The following is a 16,201-nucleotide window of genomic DNA, read 5'->3' as shown; positions in this document are numbered from 1 at the left end:
TTTACCAATAAGAAGAGTATTAAATTGTATTAAATCTTTTTTTCAGGTATTTGGAAATGTTCACATTTTATTTTCCTGGTTTGGCTGTATTCATCCACAATGGATTACATTTATAGCATTCTAAAAAACTATGGCCATTATATCTTAATATTTTGTCATGGCTGAATTGTTATAGTAGCTGATTTAGGAATTTTGGAGGGGGACGTCTTTGAGATAGGGTCTCCTTGTAGCCCCAGGTGGTCTGGAACTCACAGAGATTTGCCTACCTCTGTCTCCCAGGTGATGGAAACAAAGCGCCCAGCCTGATTTATGACTTTTTTTTTTTTTTTTTTTTTTTCTTTTTTTGAATCTTTTTGAGACAGGGTCTCCCTGTAGCCCCAGCTGTCCTGGAACTCACTATGTAGACCAGGCTGGCCTTGAACTCACAGAGATCCACCTGCCTCTGCCTCCCAAGTGCTGGGATTAAAGGCGTGTGCCTACAGGGCAAATCTGGCCTACCACCCATACTTAAACAGCCTCTAAACTAAGCACAATTTTTACATTGTAACTGGTGAAATCCTCAAAAATTTTATTTCAATACATGCAGAACTCAAAATTTGGTTCATAGATAAGGCTTTTTATATTAGTTTCCTATTGCTTCGGGGTGTGGCAAATTACCACAGACTTGGTCATCTAAAACAACACAAATGTATTCTGTTGCAATTCTAGTGGTCAGAGTCAGTTTCCCTGGGCTAATGTTAGGATATTTGGTAGGCCTGGGTCCTTCTGGGGCATCTGAGGGCAAAAATCTTTTTCGTGCCTTTCAGGGAGGCAGTGGTTAGAACTGGATTTCTTTGCTTGGGACCCCTCTCTCCATCTTCCCAGCTAGAAGCTCAGCATCTTCAAATCTTGTTTCTCTTGCCGAATCACCTTCTATCCCTCTGAACAGTCTAGCAGTATTATTCCTATCAGCCAAAAGGTGGAAATAAGCCAAATGTATAAATGGATATACAAAACTGTCCAATAGGATTCAGTGGTAAAAAGAAATTAGTTGATTAAAAATGGACAGGGTATGCCTGCATGTCACAACATGGATGAACCTTGCAAGCATTCTAAGTGCAAGAAGCCAGATGCCAAGGATCTCATATTGTATGGCTCCATTTATCTGAACCTACAGAAAAGGTAAATCTATAGACACAAATCATGAGAGTGGTTGTCTGGTGTTAAAGGTAGGAGGGAGTGACAAGTTTCTTTTGAAGACAATGCAGTGTTCTTAGATCTCAATGATGGCTGCACATGGTTGTACAATTAGTGAAATGGTCTCATTGTATACTTTAAAAGACTGAATTTTATGGCATGCAAATAAAGTTAAAGCATAGCTAGAAAAACAGCAGACATGAGCTGGAGGTGTCGCTTAATGGAAGAGTGTCTGCCTAGCATGCACAAAGCCTTGGGTTCTGTTCTCCAACAAGTGAGAGAAGACAGGAAGGGAAGGGAGAAAAAAAGGGAAGAAGGAGGAAGAAGTATTAGCAGGAAATAAAGAAGTATTAACTAAGTGTTAAGACTGAAGCCAGGTGTGGTGGTGCAGGCCTTTAATGCCAAGAGAGGCAGTTTAGCTCTCACAGAGCCCAGTCTACAAAGTGAGTTCTAGGCCAGCTGTAATTACAGAGAGACCCTGCTGTAACTACAGGAAGACCCTGTCTAGGAAAGCGAGGGAGGGAGGGAGGAAGTGAAGAGAGAGTTTATAACTTGAGAAAGCAATTGTGATAAACAGCAGTGAATAACTTATTTGGGGGAAACTTACGGAAAAGAGGTTAGGTACCAAAGTACACTGGGCTTGAGTTAGACTTGCCACTCATTATCCTATACCCAAGAGATTTACAGTTCGACAGAGACACCAAACACACACAAAACAATCTTTTCTTCTTTGGGGAGTTCATAGCCCAGTGAGGACAGTTACAACCACAATAGATTAGATAACCAGTGGAGGACAGGGAAGGTGGGGAGGTGACCAGAAAAGGCCTTGCAGAGAGAGGAGCGACTAGTGCAATTTGATGACCTGGAATGGAACAACCAGAGCCAAATCTCTGGTGGGGCCTGGCCCTGTAGGATTGGGGGCGGCGGGGGAGGGGGGGGCGGGGGTGGTTGGCAGCCCTCATCTGACTTTAATGAGCCAGGTGGGACCAAACGGAAAGGTCTGGGGGGGTGAGTTCCATTTCCACAAGGCCCGCCGGCTGCTGTGAGGGCACAGGAACCGGTGGACACCGAGGTGGTCCCAAGACAACCCTCAGGTGAGCGTTCCAATAAGGCAGGCAACAGAATGGAGAGCTTGGCCCAGTGGTCCAGCGAGAACCGGCTGGGTTCAGAAGCATCCAACTTTTTGACATGGTTATGACATCATCGACGAAATTCACAGTGAGCCGCGCAATCGAACTGCCAAAAGGAGATTTTTTTTTTTTTCTTTTTAATCGCAAAAAAATGTTGATTATTTTGTGTGCGGCCTCGGTCACCGCTATCCTATGCGCATGCGGCCTGAGGGCTGGACCCGCCTGCGGAGGGGCATGAGGAATCCAGAGCCGAGTGTGAGGAAGAGCTACTCAGGATTGACTCTGCCTTTTCAACAGAACAGACAGGACCGGAAGGGGCTGACGACTCGACCCCAGCGGCTTTCCTGACGGGGGCTACGGTCTCGGGCCTCAGGGTTGGCGCTCGCGGTAGGCGGGGCGAGAGAACGAGCGGAAAACTCCCGCTCCCAGGGTTCCCCGCGGCGCGACCCACTAGCCTGGGGGCGGAGCCTGCTGCACGCGTGCGCAGTCGCGGGCCGCGCTGACGGGGGCGGTGAGGCGGTCGCTTCGAGCGTGTTAGTTTGCTCCCTGAAGAGAGTGAGGGCGACTGGGAGCTGGCGGCCACTGGTGCTTTCGCGGGTAAGCGGGGCGGCGGCGGCGGGAAGCGGCGGGAAGCGGGGGCTCGTGGGCAGCAGGAAGGTGCCCGGCGGGCCGCGGAGACACTCGCGGCGCCCCTCCTCAGGGACTGTTGGTTGCAGCCGGGAGGCTCTCGGTGGAAGTTCGACGCCGTTAAGCAGCAGCTGGCTGCCGCTCGGACGGTTTGGGGGAAGAGGACGGAGACGCGGAAGGTGCGGCGGGCGGGGGGCTCGGGGCCCGGCGGCTCTGCTCGGGGGGTCGCGGGGGACGGCAGCAGAGCCGCCTCCCAGACGTGAGGGTCGTCCCCGGGACGGCCGCTGCTGGGATCCTCGGCACACACGGGTTCGATGAACGAATAAACAACGATTCCCGTCGATCTCGAACGCCGAAATTGAATTTTTGCTGTTTGGGGGGGTTGTCGTCGCGACCCCCGGAAGACGGGCTCGTGTTTTTGTTCGCCTGGTGACAGCCAACGTAACGCTGTAGACGTAACAGAAGGCATAGCGTTTTGTTTTTTTTTTTAACTGAAAGTCAAGTGGCTCTAGCATTTTAACCCCTTAGCGGAAGGTGTGGCCTTGGTTACCTTCTGAGTATAAGTAGTGCCCCCCCCCCAAAAAAAAGTCAACTTTCAGTGTTCACGACGTTTGGACACGGTCCTGAGTCCCTGCGCATGTTAGCTGTTATCATTCCAGCGTCACCATGCATGCACTTGGCTACGGATGTTTCCTCCATCTGCGTTGGAAAATCCTGAGGCCGAGCCCGGCTTCAGCACTCCTTATCTCAATCCAGAACCCGAGATTAAAATCCAGAGCCAGGCCTGGTGACACATGCCTTTAGTCCCAGCACGGAGACCGTGGGTCTTTGAGATCGAGGCCATCCTGGTCTACCTAGCGAATTCAGGACACCTGGGGTTTTAGGGGGGATCCTGTCTCAAAAAAATAAAAAATAAAAAGATCGAGACTATCTGGATCAGTTTAAGATTTTTAATCCATAGGACAGTTTGGGTGTCCTGCAGAGGTCTAGGACAAGCGTTTGCAGCATTTGTGAAACATTTATCCTGAAGTTCTGAAGGAGAGTTTTCCCTAAAAACAACAAAGCTCATATAGAGTGCAAGAATCTTGTAGGTTGAAAACATGCATCCATTTTACTCTATGAAATCTCACTAAAATTACAGGGTTGGATTTTTTGGTTGGTTTTTTGGTTTTGGTTTTTTTTTTTTTTTTTTTTTTGCTTTTGTATTTTGGCTGTGGGTTTTGTGCTGTGCAGTGATTCTCCTGCTTCAATCTCTAAAGAGAACATAGGAAACGCTAGCAGACAAGTAAGGAGCTCTAGAAAGCAAATGTCTAAACCAGCAGCAGTGGGCAACACCATAAAGCTAGTCTGAATCACAGTGCCTTCAGGAAGCATGGGAACTGGCAGCACAAGATGCCGCTGGAACTGGGAGGGAAAGTAGTAGTACTGGGGGTAGGGGTAGAAGGCTTAAGGTGAATGAGGAGAGGGCCCTGCTGCCAAGCCATGGTAGAAGGAGAGGATCACTGTGTTCCCACAAGTTGTCCTCTGATTTGCACACAAGTGTCATGATGTACGACCCACCCGCCCCCATAAATATATTAGTCTAATAATAAAAAGTAGGTGAAATCAGTTTAAGAAACAGGGTATTTAGATCCCCTTACCCATCTCTCACTCCTGAGTGGATTGTGTTCCCTATGGTTAGAAGACTAGATGGAGGTTTATTTTGACAAAGGAGAGGATTTTTGAACTGGAGGACCCAACGAAGTTAGTTACAAAGGTACATGTATGAAAATAAGAGCACTGAAGCCAGAATTCCTTCATCCATTTCTCTCATAGAACTTCAAAACTTTTGTAGACAGACAACCTCCAGGCTCAAAGGGGGAGGGGGCGGAGCAGGATAAGAAAACATACAGTTAGACACAAGTTAGCCAATGGTTGCTTCTGGCAAGTAATAATGAGCTCCATTATTAGGGGAGAGTGTAAAGAGACCTCACTTTTTACATTTGTGTTTTAAGATTTTGTGCTGGGAGTTGGGGAGATGGCTTAGTTTGTAAAGTGCCTGCTGCACAAGCATGAGAATCTTGAGTTTAGACCCCCAGCACCAATATAAAAGCCAGGCCTAGTAAGGCCTGACCATCACACACACAGACCCGGCACTGGGGGAACAGAGACAGGTGGATACCTGAGGCTCATTGGCCAGTCACCCTACCCAAATTGATGAGTTCCAGGTTCAGTGAGAGTCCCTGTCTCTATGAGATGAAGAGTAATGTCTAATGCCAACTTCTAACCTCCCACCACGCACGCACACACACGCCACACCCATCTATGGGCATGTACATACAACACAAAAAAAATCAAATTTTGATTCATTTGTGTGTATTGCCTATTTTTAAATGAAATAATTTGTTTAAAATTATAAACAGAGCCGGGCATGGTGGCGTATGCTTTTAATCCCAGAACTTGGGAGGCAGAGGCAGGCAGAGCTCTGTGAGATGGAGGCCAGCCTGTTGTACGTAGCAAGTTCTAGGTCAGTTGTGGATACAGGGAGACCAAAAAATTATGAACAGAATATTTGATACAGCATTTTCCTCTCTCTTGATTTTATCATCCACATATACCTACACACCTGTAAAAATAACCTTAAGTACAACATCACCTAGAAAGATTCATAAGAAGTAATGTTGTTTGCCTTGAGAAGGGTTCTGAGTGAATGGTGAAAGTGGAGTGAGACTCTGCACTGTATGTTCTTGGTATTTTCTGAGCTTTGAACCATATTGCTATTACCTATTGAATGAGTGAATGTTTATGGGTGATAATGGGAATTCTGATGCTGATAATACGGTGAAAAACAAAAGTTCTCTTTTAATAGAAATACTCAACAACAATCGCAAAATTACAGTGACTTTCATTCACCCTTTCATGCTTACGGTTCTTCGGGTTGGTTGTGTTTTAAATTGGGCTTCAGGGCTTTTTAATTGGAGGTTCACATCTGCTCCATCTTCATTAAAGGATCCTGGCTAAAAAACTACTGGGATTGTTTTTTCTACATGACTCAGAGTAAAATTCAGTTCAAGTGGATTTCTAGGAATTTTCCATGTCTCAAAACTAATTGAAAGTCCTGTTGCTTTAATTAAAGCAAATCATAGCCAAACTCAAAAGTCAGTAGACTCACGTGACAAATACTGTATATATACCCTGCTGTTCAGGAGGAGGAAGATAGGGCTGAGAGATGGCACAGCAGTTAAGAGCACTGGCTGCTCGTGCAGAAGATCCAGGTTCAAATCTCAGCATCCACATGGCAGCTAACAACTGTCTTTTACTGCAGTTCCACAGGATCCATGATGCCTTCTTATCTCCTCAGGCACTGCATGACATGAGTGCCCTTAAATACATGCAGACATAACACAAAGTTTTTATTTAATTTATTTATTTTTTATGTGTATGAGTGTATCACTTGCATGTATGTGAGTGCACCTGTGTCGCGCAATGCCACGGAGGTCAGAAGAGGGCTTGGGAGTCCCCTGGAACTGGAGTTAAGGACGGTTTGTAGCTGCCATGTGGGTGCTGGGAATCGAACCCGGGTCTTCTGCAAGAGCAGTCAGTGAGCCATCTCTCCAGTCCCATCACAAAGGTTTTTAAAAAAAGGAAGATGAAATGAATGATGAAGAAATTGGTTTAATGGTTATGAAAAAATTAAATTGGGGATGGTTGAGATTATAATGGAAGAAGGAAGGTAAAAGAAATGTTGAAGAAAAGTAGTAGATGTAGAGAAATTGAGTTGGCAGGTCAGAATGATGGTTCTTGGGAAAATATCTTCTCGTAGGTATTCTAAAAATTATTTTTATCAAGATGCTGCATCCTGCTTTGAAATAAATCATTTTAAGGCTTCCATGCTAAAGCATCCCATTTTTATTATCTAACATCTGCCAAATCCTGTAATCAATTTTGAGTCCCCATAGAAATCCTGAAAGTAATATGTGATTAAATAGTATACAGAGAAAGATACCAGTTTTTAGAGTACTACTTCTGATTGTGTTTATTTCAGCTATTGAATGTGCTCATTTACCGTTTTTGTTATATCCATGTCTGACAACTCACCTTTCACAACAGAATCTTCTTTTCAGGGAGATGCCATTTGCTTCTCAGATGTAAGGCACTTTGTGTTCATTACTCAGCAGTGAAAATGAGTCATACAGAGGTAATATATTTTCCTAAGTTCTATATTTTCAGATCTCTTCTTTGCGGGGGAGGTCAATCATAGCTTCTGAGTAATTTTCTTATTTTCAGTTTGCACTGTGAGAGGCTGTACAGTATTAGCATTTCAGAGTAGATTGTCTTGAGTTTGAGTCTTAGCTAGTGGCTGTATAACTTAGTCTGCTATGCCTTATCTATAAAATGGGAATAATAATAGAACTTGCCTCAGAATTATGAGGAAGGTTTAAATGAGTTAATACATATGAAGCACTTATACTACCTGACACACAGTGAGCACTTCTTAAATATTATTAACACTATTACTTGTTTGGAGGACATGACTTCAATCATGATTCTCACAAAACAATTATGTATTGCTTATATTAAGTATTATGTCTATTGAATAGTCAAGGAAGTAATTTGATCTCTTTATTCTCTTGAATTTTAGGTTAAATTAAAAATACCTTTTGGAAATAAGTTACTGGATGCCGTTTGTTTGGTACCTAACAAGAACATAGCATATGGAATAATTCTTACACATGGAGCATCAGGAGATATGAATCTTCCTCATTTGATGTCACTAGCAACCCATCTTGCATCTCATGGGTTTTTTTGCCTAAGATTTACTTGCAAAGGCCTTAATATTGTACATAGAATTAAGGCATATAAAGCAGTTTTGGTAAGAAAAAATGTATTTACATATTGTAACAAGATTTTGTTTAAAGCTCGTCATAAATTTCATGAAATTTATTCATAAAATGTAAGATATTCTGTTAACAGTCATTTGGTTTTATATAGAAATATTTTAGTGAGTAGCCACAGGAGCTTAGCAGTACATGAAAACTATTTGTCATGTTTCTCTTTGTCATCAATTTTTTTGTTTGTTTTATGTGTATGAGTGTATTGTCTACTTATGTGTAAGTGCACTCATGTCATGCAGTGCCTGTGGAAGTCAGAAGAGGGTGTCAGATCCCCTGAAACCAGAGTTATGGACAGTTAGCCACCATGTGGGTGCTGGGAATTGAGCATGGGTCCTCTGCAAGAACAGTCCATGCTCTTAACCCCTGAGCCATCTCTACAGCCCCCTCCCCATCAATTTGTTTTTATGGATTTGAGTGTTCACATCATAAATGTTCTTCCATGGTATATTGCTAAAGAAGCTACAAAGGATTTTCTCACTGGAATTAGTGAAATGCTAGAATATAGCTCTGCCAGTCTAGAGTATTAAACCTATTGTACTGTGCATAAACAAAGCACTTTTCTGTTTGGAAACATTGCTTAAAACCCATAGATAAAGCTCAACTCTGAAATTCCTTTTACTCTAAATTCACATTAGATGTCAGTATTTTCATCAGATTTGAAACTTTTACTAGCTTTTAAAAAATAATTTGTTCTTTTGTTGGGGGTGGTGACTCATGCCTTTAATTCTAGCACTTGGGAGGCAGAGGCAGGTGGATCTTTTAGGATTGAAGCCAGCCTGGTCTGTGTAGCAAGTTCCAGGCCAGTCAGGGCCTGGAGACCCTGTCTCAAAAATAATTGTTCTGAGCTGGGTGTGGTGGCATATGTCTTTAAGCGTAGCACTCAGGAGGCAGAGGCAGGCAGATCCCTGAGATAAGGCCTAGTCTACAGAGCGAGTTCCGGGCCAGTTGGAGCTACAGGGAAACCCTGTCTTATAAAGAAAGTGTTCCTGGGGCTGGAGAGATGGCTCAGCGGTTAAGAGCACTGACTGCTCTTCCAGAGGACCCGGGTTCAATTCCCAGCGCCCACATGGCAGCTACGAACCACCTTTAACTCCAGTTCCAGGGGAATCCTAAGCCCTCTTCTGACAGCATTGCACAACACGGGTGCACTCATGTACATGCAGGCAATACACTCATACACATAAAATAATAAAATATATTTTTAAAAATGTTCTTTTGCAAGTTTAACCCTTGAATATTTTATAAATGCAAATTGATTTCTCCCTGACATATTAGCCAATAACATGTATTGTATAACAAAGGGTTTAATAGTCAACACATAACCAGAAATGGAAAGAACTGTATATCTCCTGCAAGAATCTTTATAGTTGCCTTTTTATAGATTCTTGTATATATCAGTAGTGATAAGAGTCTAGTAAAATTTTATATGAGAAGAATTGATAATTGTTTGATTTATCTAGAATTATCTAAAGACCTCAGGAGAATACAAACTTGCAGGTGTTTTCCTTGGAGGTAAGTTTCAGTGCTTATGAATACTTACTTGTTAACTACCCATTTTAATACTAAAACAGTCAACAGGAAGTTAATTAAGAATACTTTCATTTTAGTAAGTGACCTTTATATTTATATATTTAAAGCAACTAAACATAAGACATGTATGTGCTATATTGTGAGACTGTCTCCTTTTATTTATATTGTCTTACCACTCTTTGAAAAGTTCACTAACAATGTCCTCGCCCTTTGAAGTTTTGAAAAAATTACTTTTTGTCTTAAGCCAGATCAGTTTTTAGCTTTTCATAAGGCTGTAGATTTACATTATGACCACTGCAATTTGTTAGTTGCCACTTTTTGATGTGATTTTTCTCCCCTAAAGATGAAGAACAGTAAATGACTTTCACCACACCATCACTACTGTTGATGTGAATGTTTATATTTCTAATTGAACTTGCTTGGTCTTAGGTCGTTCAATGGGCTCAAGAGCAGCTGCTTCTGTAATGTGTCATACTGAGCCAGATGATGCTGATGATTTTGTTCGAGGTCTCATTTGTATTTCTTACCCACTGCACCATCCAAAGCAGCAGCATAAACTCAGAGATGAAGATCTCTTCCGTATAAAAGATCCTGTACTGTTTGTGTCGGGCTCAGCAGATGAAATGTGTGAAAAGGTGAATTGGAATTCAGTAATTGAGTGAGGGAATGAATATATCAGGGGCAAGATATCAGCCACAACATTCAGCCTCTTAAAAAGATGCCTATTTGTCTATTGCTAGTTATATGTCTTTCTTATTCTGTGATTTTGGAGTACCTAAAACCAAAAACATATGAATTTATCTCCCCAGAAAGGGAGTCGATAAATGGATTTAATCCTTATTTGGGGAATTAATATTAGAGCGTTTGAAAATTTTGGGAAATAATGAAGGTGTGGATTTGGTTGATTATTTCAGATTTTAGGCATATTACTTGTTACAACAGTTGACTCCCAAGTAAGGGTTGTCAGTATTTATACATTACTGAATATTAGGAAAAGATTTTTCAAAAAAATATCAGGTGTGGAGGGGTTCCAATTTGATTAGCTTTTCATCAGTAATGAATACTTGGTGTGTTTTGTGATGCTGTTTGAGAGAAATGGTCTGTAGCCATTTCCTTGTATGTTCCACTGTCTAGAAAGTTATATATGGAGCAGGTATTTAATGAATACTTCTGAGTGTAGATGAGGGAAAGATAATCTTTCATTAAGCACCAATAGAACGTTAGTATCCTCTTATGTTTTTCTATTTAGAATTTGTTGGAGAAGGTGGCACAGAAAATGCAAGCTCCAAGTAAAATCCACTGGATTGAGAAGGCTAATCATGCCATGGCAGTGAAAGGACGGTCCACAAATGATGTTTTCAAAGAAATAAATACACAGATCTTGTTTTGGATCCAAGAAATCACTGAAATGGACAAGAAATAATTGTCATTCATTAAAAAGCCATGTTATTTTGAATACAAGTACAGTTAATTTGATAAAAACAATATACCTCTCAGCATTGTGAGATATATTTCAAACTAATGTTCTTTAATGTTGCCCTATTTTTGAAACACATTGTATTGTGAAATTAATATCCTTTACAAACTGTCTTTTGAAAGCACTGTTATAGTTATATGAAGATGATGTACAAATATTGAAGGTTTGTCTATAATTTATTTTCATTAGTATAGTTAAGTTTTGAAAAAAATTAAACATTTGCATTTTGTTACAATGGTTCTTTTGTCTTACTGAAATGCAACCAAGAAAGTAATTTTGTGGAGCAGTAGCACTTGTTTTTTGTTTCTGTTTTCTGAGACAGGGTGTACTATATGGCCCTGGCTGGCCTGGAACTTACATTGTAGACCAGGCTGGGCTTGAACTCACAGACATCCACGGACTTCTGCCTCTGGGGTGCTGGGATTAAAGGCATGCACTACGGTGCCCAGTGAGCGGTATCTTTGAAACAGAAAAGGGAATTCATAAAGGGCTTGCTGTGCAAACATGAGGGCCTGAATTTTTTAAAGTTTTTACATTTTTTGTCTGTGTGTCTACACAAATGTGCACTGAAATCAGAGGACAGCTTGTAGGAGCTGGTTCTCTCCTTCCACCATGTGAGTCCTAGGGAACAAACTCGGGTCATGCTTCACTTGGTTGCAAGCACCTTAAATCCCTCCTCCCAAGCTACCTCACCAACCCTGAATGTAATCCCAGCACTGGGGAGGCAGAGACAGGAGGCTTCCCCGGGCTTGCTAGCCAGCCAGTCTAGCCAAATCTGTAAGATCAGGTTCAAAGACTTGTCTTAAAAGATAAGGTGGAGAGCAAATGAAGAAAGCACTCTAGACTTCTGGTCTCCGTGTGTATACACAGACATAAATAAAAGAAACGGATTGGAAGTGACACTGGTTAGAAGACTTGCAGCTTCAGAACCTGGGCTCCATTCTCAGCACTAATAAAGCACAATTAAGGGATAGTAGTGGAGATGCATTTCAAATGCACAACCCTGAATACTTTATAAAATAGTTTCATTCACAAAGTGCTACTGAAAGTCTTGTTAGGTGACCCTTTAGAGGGGTTTGCAAAAATGAGTAAATACTTGGGAGTTTCTAACTGCATGAAATCAGTAGACTACTCCACTAAAGAATTAAAAATAGTTTGACTAATGTATACTGTAGAGTTTGGGGTGCTTATAAACTGTACAAAATAATGTTAAACTTTTTAAAAAGTTTATAATAAAGGTTTTCTATGATAAATTATATCAACAGAACAACCTCCCTACTGCTCTTAGAAGGACTTAAACCAAGTTGCTGGGTCCCTCATTCTTACCCTAGTAAGAGTAGATGTTTGTGGGGGGGTTTTCCCCCTTAGATCTGGCATAAATGAAAACCTCGTTATCAGAGGCCAGGTCATTCATACTACAGAAACCATGTACATCTACAAATCTGAGATCCCCGTGTCACTGTGGATATAATAGCTTTTGACTAACTCATTTCTTGAACAAGACCTAATTTAAAAAAAAAAAATGTAGAGACAGTTGATTGACATTTTTAAACAATACTGGTGTCTAAAACCATCAGGGCCAGAGAGATGGCTCAGTAAGAGCACTTGCTCTTGCTGAGGACCTGGGTTCGATTCTAAGCGACCATATCATGCAGCTCCCAACTGCCTATAACTCCAGTACCAGGGTGTCTTACATATATGTAGGTGTACACATGAAGATTGTTTAAAATAAATCAGCTGGATGTGGTGGCATATGCCTTTAATCCCAGCACTTTGGAGACAGGCAGGCAGATCTCTCTGAGATTGAGGTCAGTCTGGTTTACATAGTTCCAGGCCAGTTGGGGCTACAGGGAGACCCTGTCTCAAAAAACTAAAAATGAAAACTAAACCAAAAACATGCCCCAAACTATGACTGGCCCATTAACACATAAAATCAATTAGGAAACAGTGCCGGGCGTGGTAGTGCCCGCCTTTAATCCCAGTGCTTGGGAGGCAGAGGCAGGCGGATCTTTGTGAGTTTAAGGCCAGCCTGGTCTACATAGTGAGTTCCAGGACAGCTGGGGCTACAAGGAGGCCCTGTCTCAAAAAGACAAAAAAATCAGCAAATAATATAAACTACAATTTAATAGGAAGGAGCTGGGGATGTAGCCCAGAATCAGTCCCCAGCACTACAAAAAAAACCCAGGGAAATACAAATGGTAACTTTCTGCAAATCAGAATATGTAAGTACAATATAAAATGGATTTAGGAGGTTATTGATCAAACTACAATTATTTAAATTCAAAATAATAGAGTAATATGGGTGACCAAAGTTACTACTAATTCAAAGATTAATTTCCCTAAGTGGTTGATAAGAAACTACAGTTTCTGTTTTACGTAATAGCTTGACATTTGTAAACTGTGTGCCTAGTCATGGTTGGGAAGTCTATAACTTAGAGATGAGTGGTATGTCTAAGGCTTTGAAAGGAACATTAAAGGAAAGACTTTTGTGCTTCCTTGTGTATTTGGCAGGAAAATATGCAGCTCCTTTTTGTTTGAATACTATCAAGAGAGCCATCCAGATGTCCCAACTGGTAGGGCCTAATTAATGACTGCCAACTACTAACACTAGTGATTCATTTATTTTTACTTACTATACAAGATAATGGATTTCATTATAGCAATGACCAAGGCTTCTTATCTGAGCATGGAAGCATTTTTGGTCATCGAGACTGGAACAGGTGCTGCTAAGGCACCCAATAAAAGAAAAGGATACTGCTAACCACCTACACTGCAGGACAGCACCACAGCAGAGTATTCGGTCTAAAATGGCAGTAGTGCGATGCTGGTAAGTTGTTGTGGACAAAGTAGTGTGGGAGCCACTAAATTTGGGACTTTATGTGTTCAAAAGTCGGATTGTACCTCATCTTCCTGTTTGTACTACCATCGAGTTCAGGGTGTTACCAGTTCTCATCTCTTTGGTTGCAATAGTGACCTAACTAATGTCTCTACTGTCTCCTGACTGACAGATCAGTGGCTATTCCCACACTTAAGTTTCCAAGGTGGCTCCAGGAAGGGCCCTATGAACACTGACCTTCCCCTTTTCTACTCTGAAACTAGCAATACTGTAGCTAACTTGAACTGCACAGTTCTGTTAAAAGGAATGCCTTTCTGCCTCTTCTGTAGTTTTTGTTTCTATTAAATCTTTACCCATTACCAAATCCTATTCATCCTTCAAGAACTGGCTGTAAAACAATTTTCCTCATTCTTTCAGGTTTCCTTTCATTTCCAGAGTATCTCTCATCAAGCCCCATGAAAATTTCTTCCTGTCAGTCACACTGACACTCTACCAGTTACATAACTCTTCGAGTCAAGAGATAGATGTTTAAACTCCTTTTAAAAGCACCTTTTGCCTTGCACAATACTGAATAAATATTTGTTGTGCTGAAGTGAGCTGTTTATTAGTTCTCATAATTACAGGCAATCCCTGATTTATGTTACTTGTTATTGGGAGATTTTTTTGTTAAAGTGAAGTCCTTATCTTAGTGTCCACAGGTTCAAAGAATATGAAATTGGCAGATCGGGTAGAATCCTTGAGTGTTTTCCTGTGTCTTTTTTGTTTGCTTGTTTGTTTTTGAAACTCATTATGTAGACCAGGCTTGCTTTGAACTCACACAGATCTGCCTGCCTCTGCCTCCCAAGCACTGGGACTAAAGTCCTGTGCCACCACACCCGGTTATTGTTTAATATTGTTGATGATGAGTTATCTCTCTGATGCTCTAGTTTTTAGCCTCTGCAGGCACTAGGTATGCGCATGGTGCACATCCATATATACAGGCAAACACTCATACACATAAAACAATTTGTAAACAATTTTTGTGTGTGTCTTTTTTGAGACGGTCTCCCTGTAGCCCCAGCTGTCCTGGAACTCACTATGTAGACCAGGCTGGCCTTGAACTCACAGAGATCTGCCTGCCCTGCCTCCCGAGTGCTGGGATTAAAGGCATGTGCCACCATGCCCGGCTGTAAACATTTAAACTTGCCTTCATGATTGTTAAGAATAAATGTATTTTTTATGCTTCTCACTTACTTTTGGCCTGAGAAGAGGTTTCTAGGGCAAGGGAGCATCTACTTGGAACAACAGATGCACTCTTATTAACAGGCAATTACATATGGAACAAATATAACAAAGCCTGAGAAGCTGTTATAAAACAGCATATGAGCGCAAGTCAGTGGAAAACTAACTAGGGATCCTGTGCTGTAAAGCTTGGAAACACAGAAGGAACTACAGGCAGTACTGAAGTAAATCTTTAAATTACTTGACATTAAGTGAATTTGAGAATATATGCCATCAGGTAAGTCACATATTTGCTAGTTGCTTGAAATTTTATAGGAAAAGCCAACACAATGAAAGCACACAAACACACTAAAAGATTTAAAAATCGAGGAAGAAAAAAGAATGTCTTCAAAGAAAAATTACTGCTGGACAAGATGGCTCACACATTTAATACAAGCAGGCAGATCTCTGTGAGTTTGAGGCCAGCCTGGTCTACATAGCAAATTCCAGGTCAGTCAAGGCTACACAGACCTTGTCTCCAAAAAAAAATTCTAAGAGCAGAATTAACCCTAAGTAAATAATAAATACCCGCCATCGAGTCGGCAGACTATAAATTCTATAAAGTTATGTATCTTTGATTTCATGAGCCTCAATACTGGGGAAGTAAGAATCTTTTACCCTTGGAGGAGGCCTGAACAATTTACCCCAATGGAATAAAACTGCTTTCCTTAACTCATCTTGAATAAAAGTAGACAAAGAGGTATTATATCATGAAAGAAAATATGCTAGATCCAAAATCGTGTTAATATCTTTCACTGTAAGTCTAAAGTGACTAAATTGGTATTTGCTTAGCAACTTCCAGACCTCCCCTCATGACTTAGAGAAAATGATCAGTTTTTAGATCTGCCTCTAACTCAACTTTAATTCTGATGTTAGAAGGACATCACAAGTAGCACTTCAAAATCACCATAGACATGATGGAAGAGGGAATTCACTAGCAGGCTATTCAAAAGTCTGACTTCAATTGTCAACATCTCAATAGAGGGTGGAAAAGAAACTTGCCAAAAGAGCCCCATAGCAGCAAGAAATAAAAAATATTCTGAGAAACCAGGCAGGCTCCTCACAGACAAGTTCTAAGTCCTAAACAATAGCAATAGGATGTACTTAAAGAGCTGTTTGGCATATGTCAAATTCAAATTAAATAAGGTATGCAGGGGCTGGAGAGATGGTGCCGTGGTTAAAAGCACTTGTTTTTCAGAGGACCTGGGTTTAGTTCCCAGCACTCATATGGTGGCTAGAAATTGTGTAACTCCAATTCCAGGGGATGAACACCCTCTTTACTCTCTATGGT

General features: G+C 41.4%; 1 protein-coding gene across 2 annotated transcripts; it reads left to right on the top strand.

Moving 5' to 3' along the window:
- Positions 1-2,750: 2,750 nt before the first annotated feature.
- On the top strand, positions 2,751-11,051 carry Tex30 (testis expressed 30). 2 transcript variants are annotated; one of them, XM_008855156.2, is made up of 6 exons: positions 2,751-2,903; positions 7,037-7,110; positions 7,555-7,785; positions 9,268-9,319; positions 9,767-9,972; positions 10,587-11,051. In XM_008855156.2, the coding sequence occupies exons 2-6, from the start codon at positions 7,096-7,098 to the stop codon at positions 10,758-10,760; spliced, it is 678 nt and encodes a 225-aa protein (XP_008853378.1). In that variant the 5' UTR covers positions 2,751-2,903; positions 7,037-7,095; the 3' UTR covers positions 10,761-11,051. The 2 variants fall into 2 exon arrangements, with proteins under 2 accessions (XP_008853378.1, XP_008853379.1); XM_008855157.3 differs by having other exon boundaries at positions 2,766-2,903; positions 7,023-7,110.
- The last annotated feature ends 5,150 nt before the right edge of the window (positions 11,052-16,201 follow it).

Source organism: Nannospalax galili, unplaced genomic scaffold, assembly GCF_000622305.1.
Source record: "Nannospalax galili isolate Female #2095 unplaced genomic scaffold, S.galili_v1.0 scaffold287, whole genome shotgun sequence".
NCBI lineage: Eukaryota > Metazoa > Chordata > Mammalia > Rodentia > Spalacidae > Nannospalax > Nannospalax galili.
The sequence above is the reverse complement of the archived record's forward strand: the minus strand, read 5'-3'. Positions and strand labels throughout refer to the sequence as shown.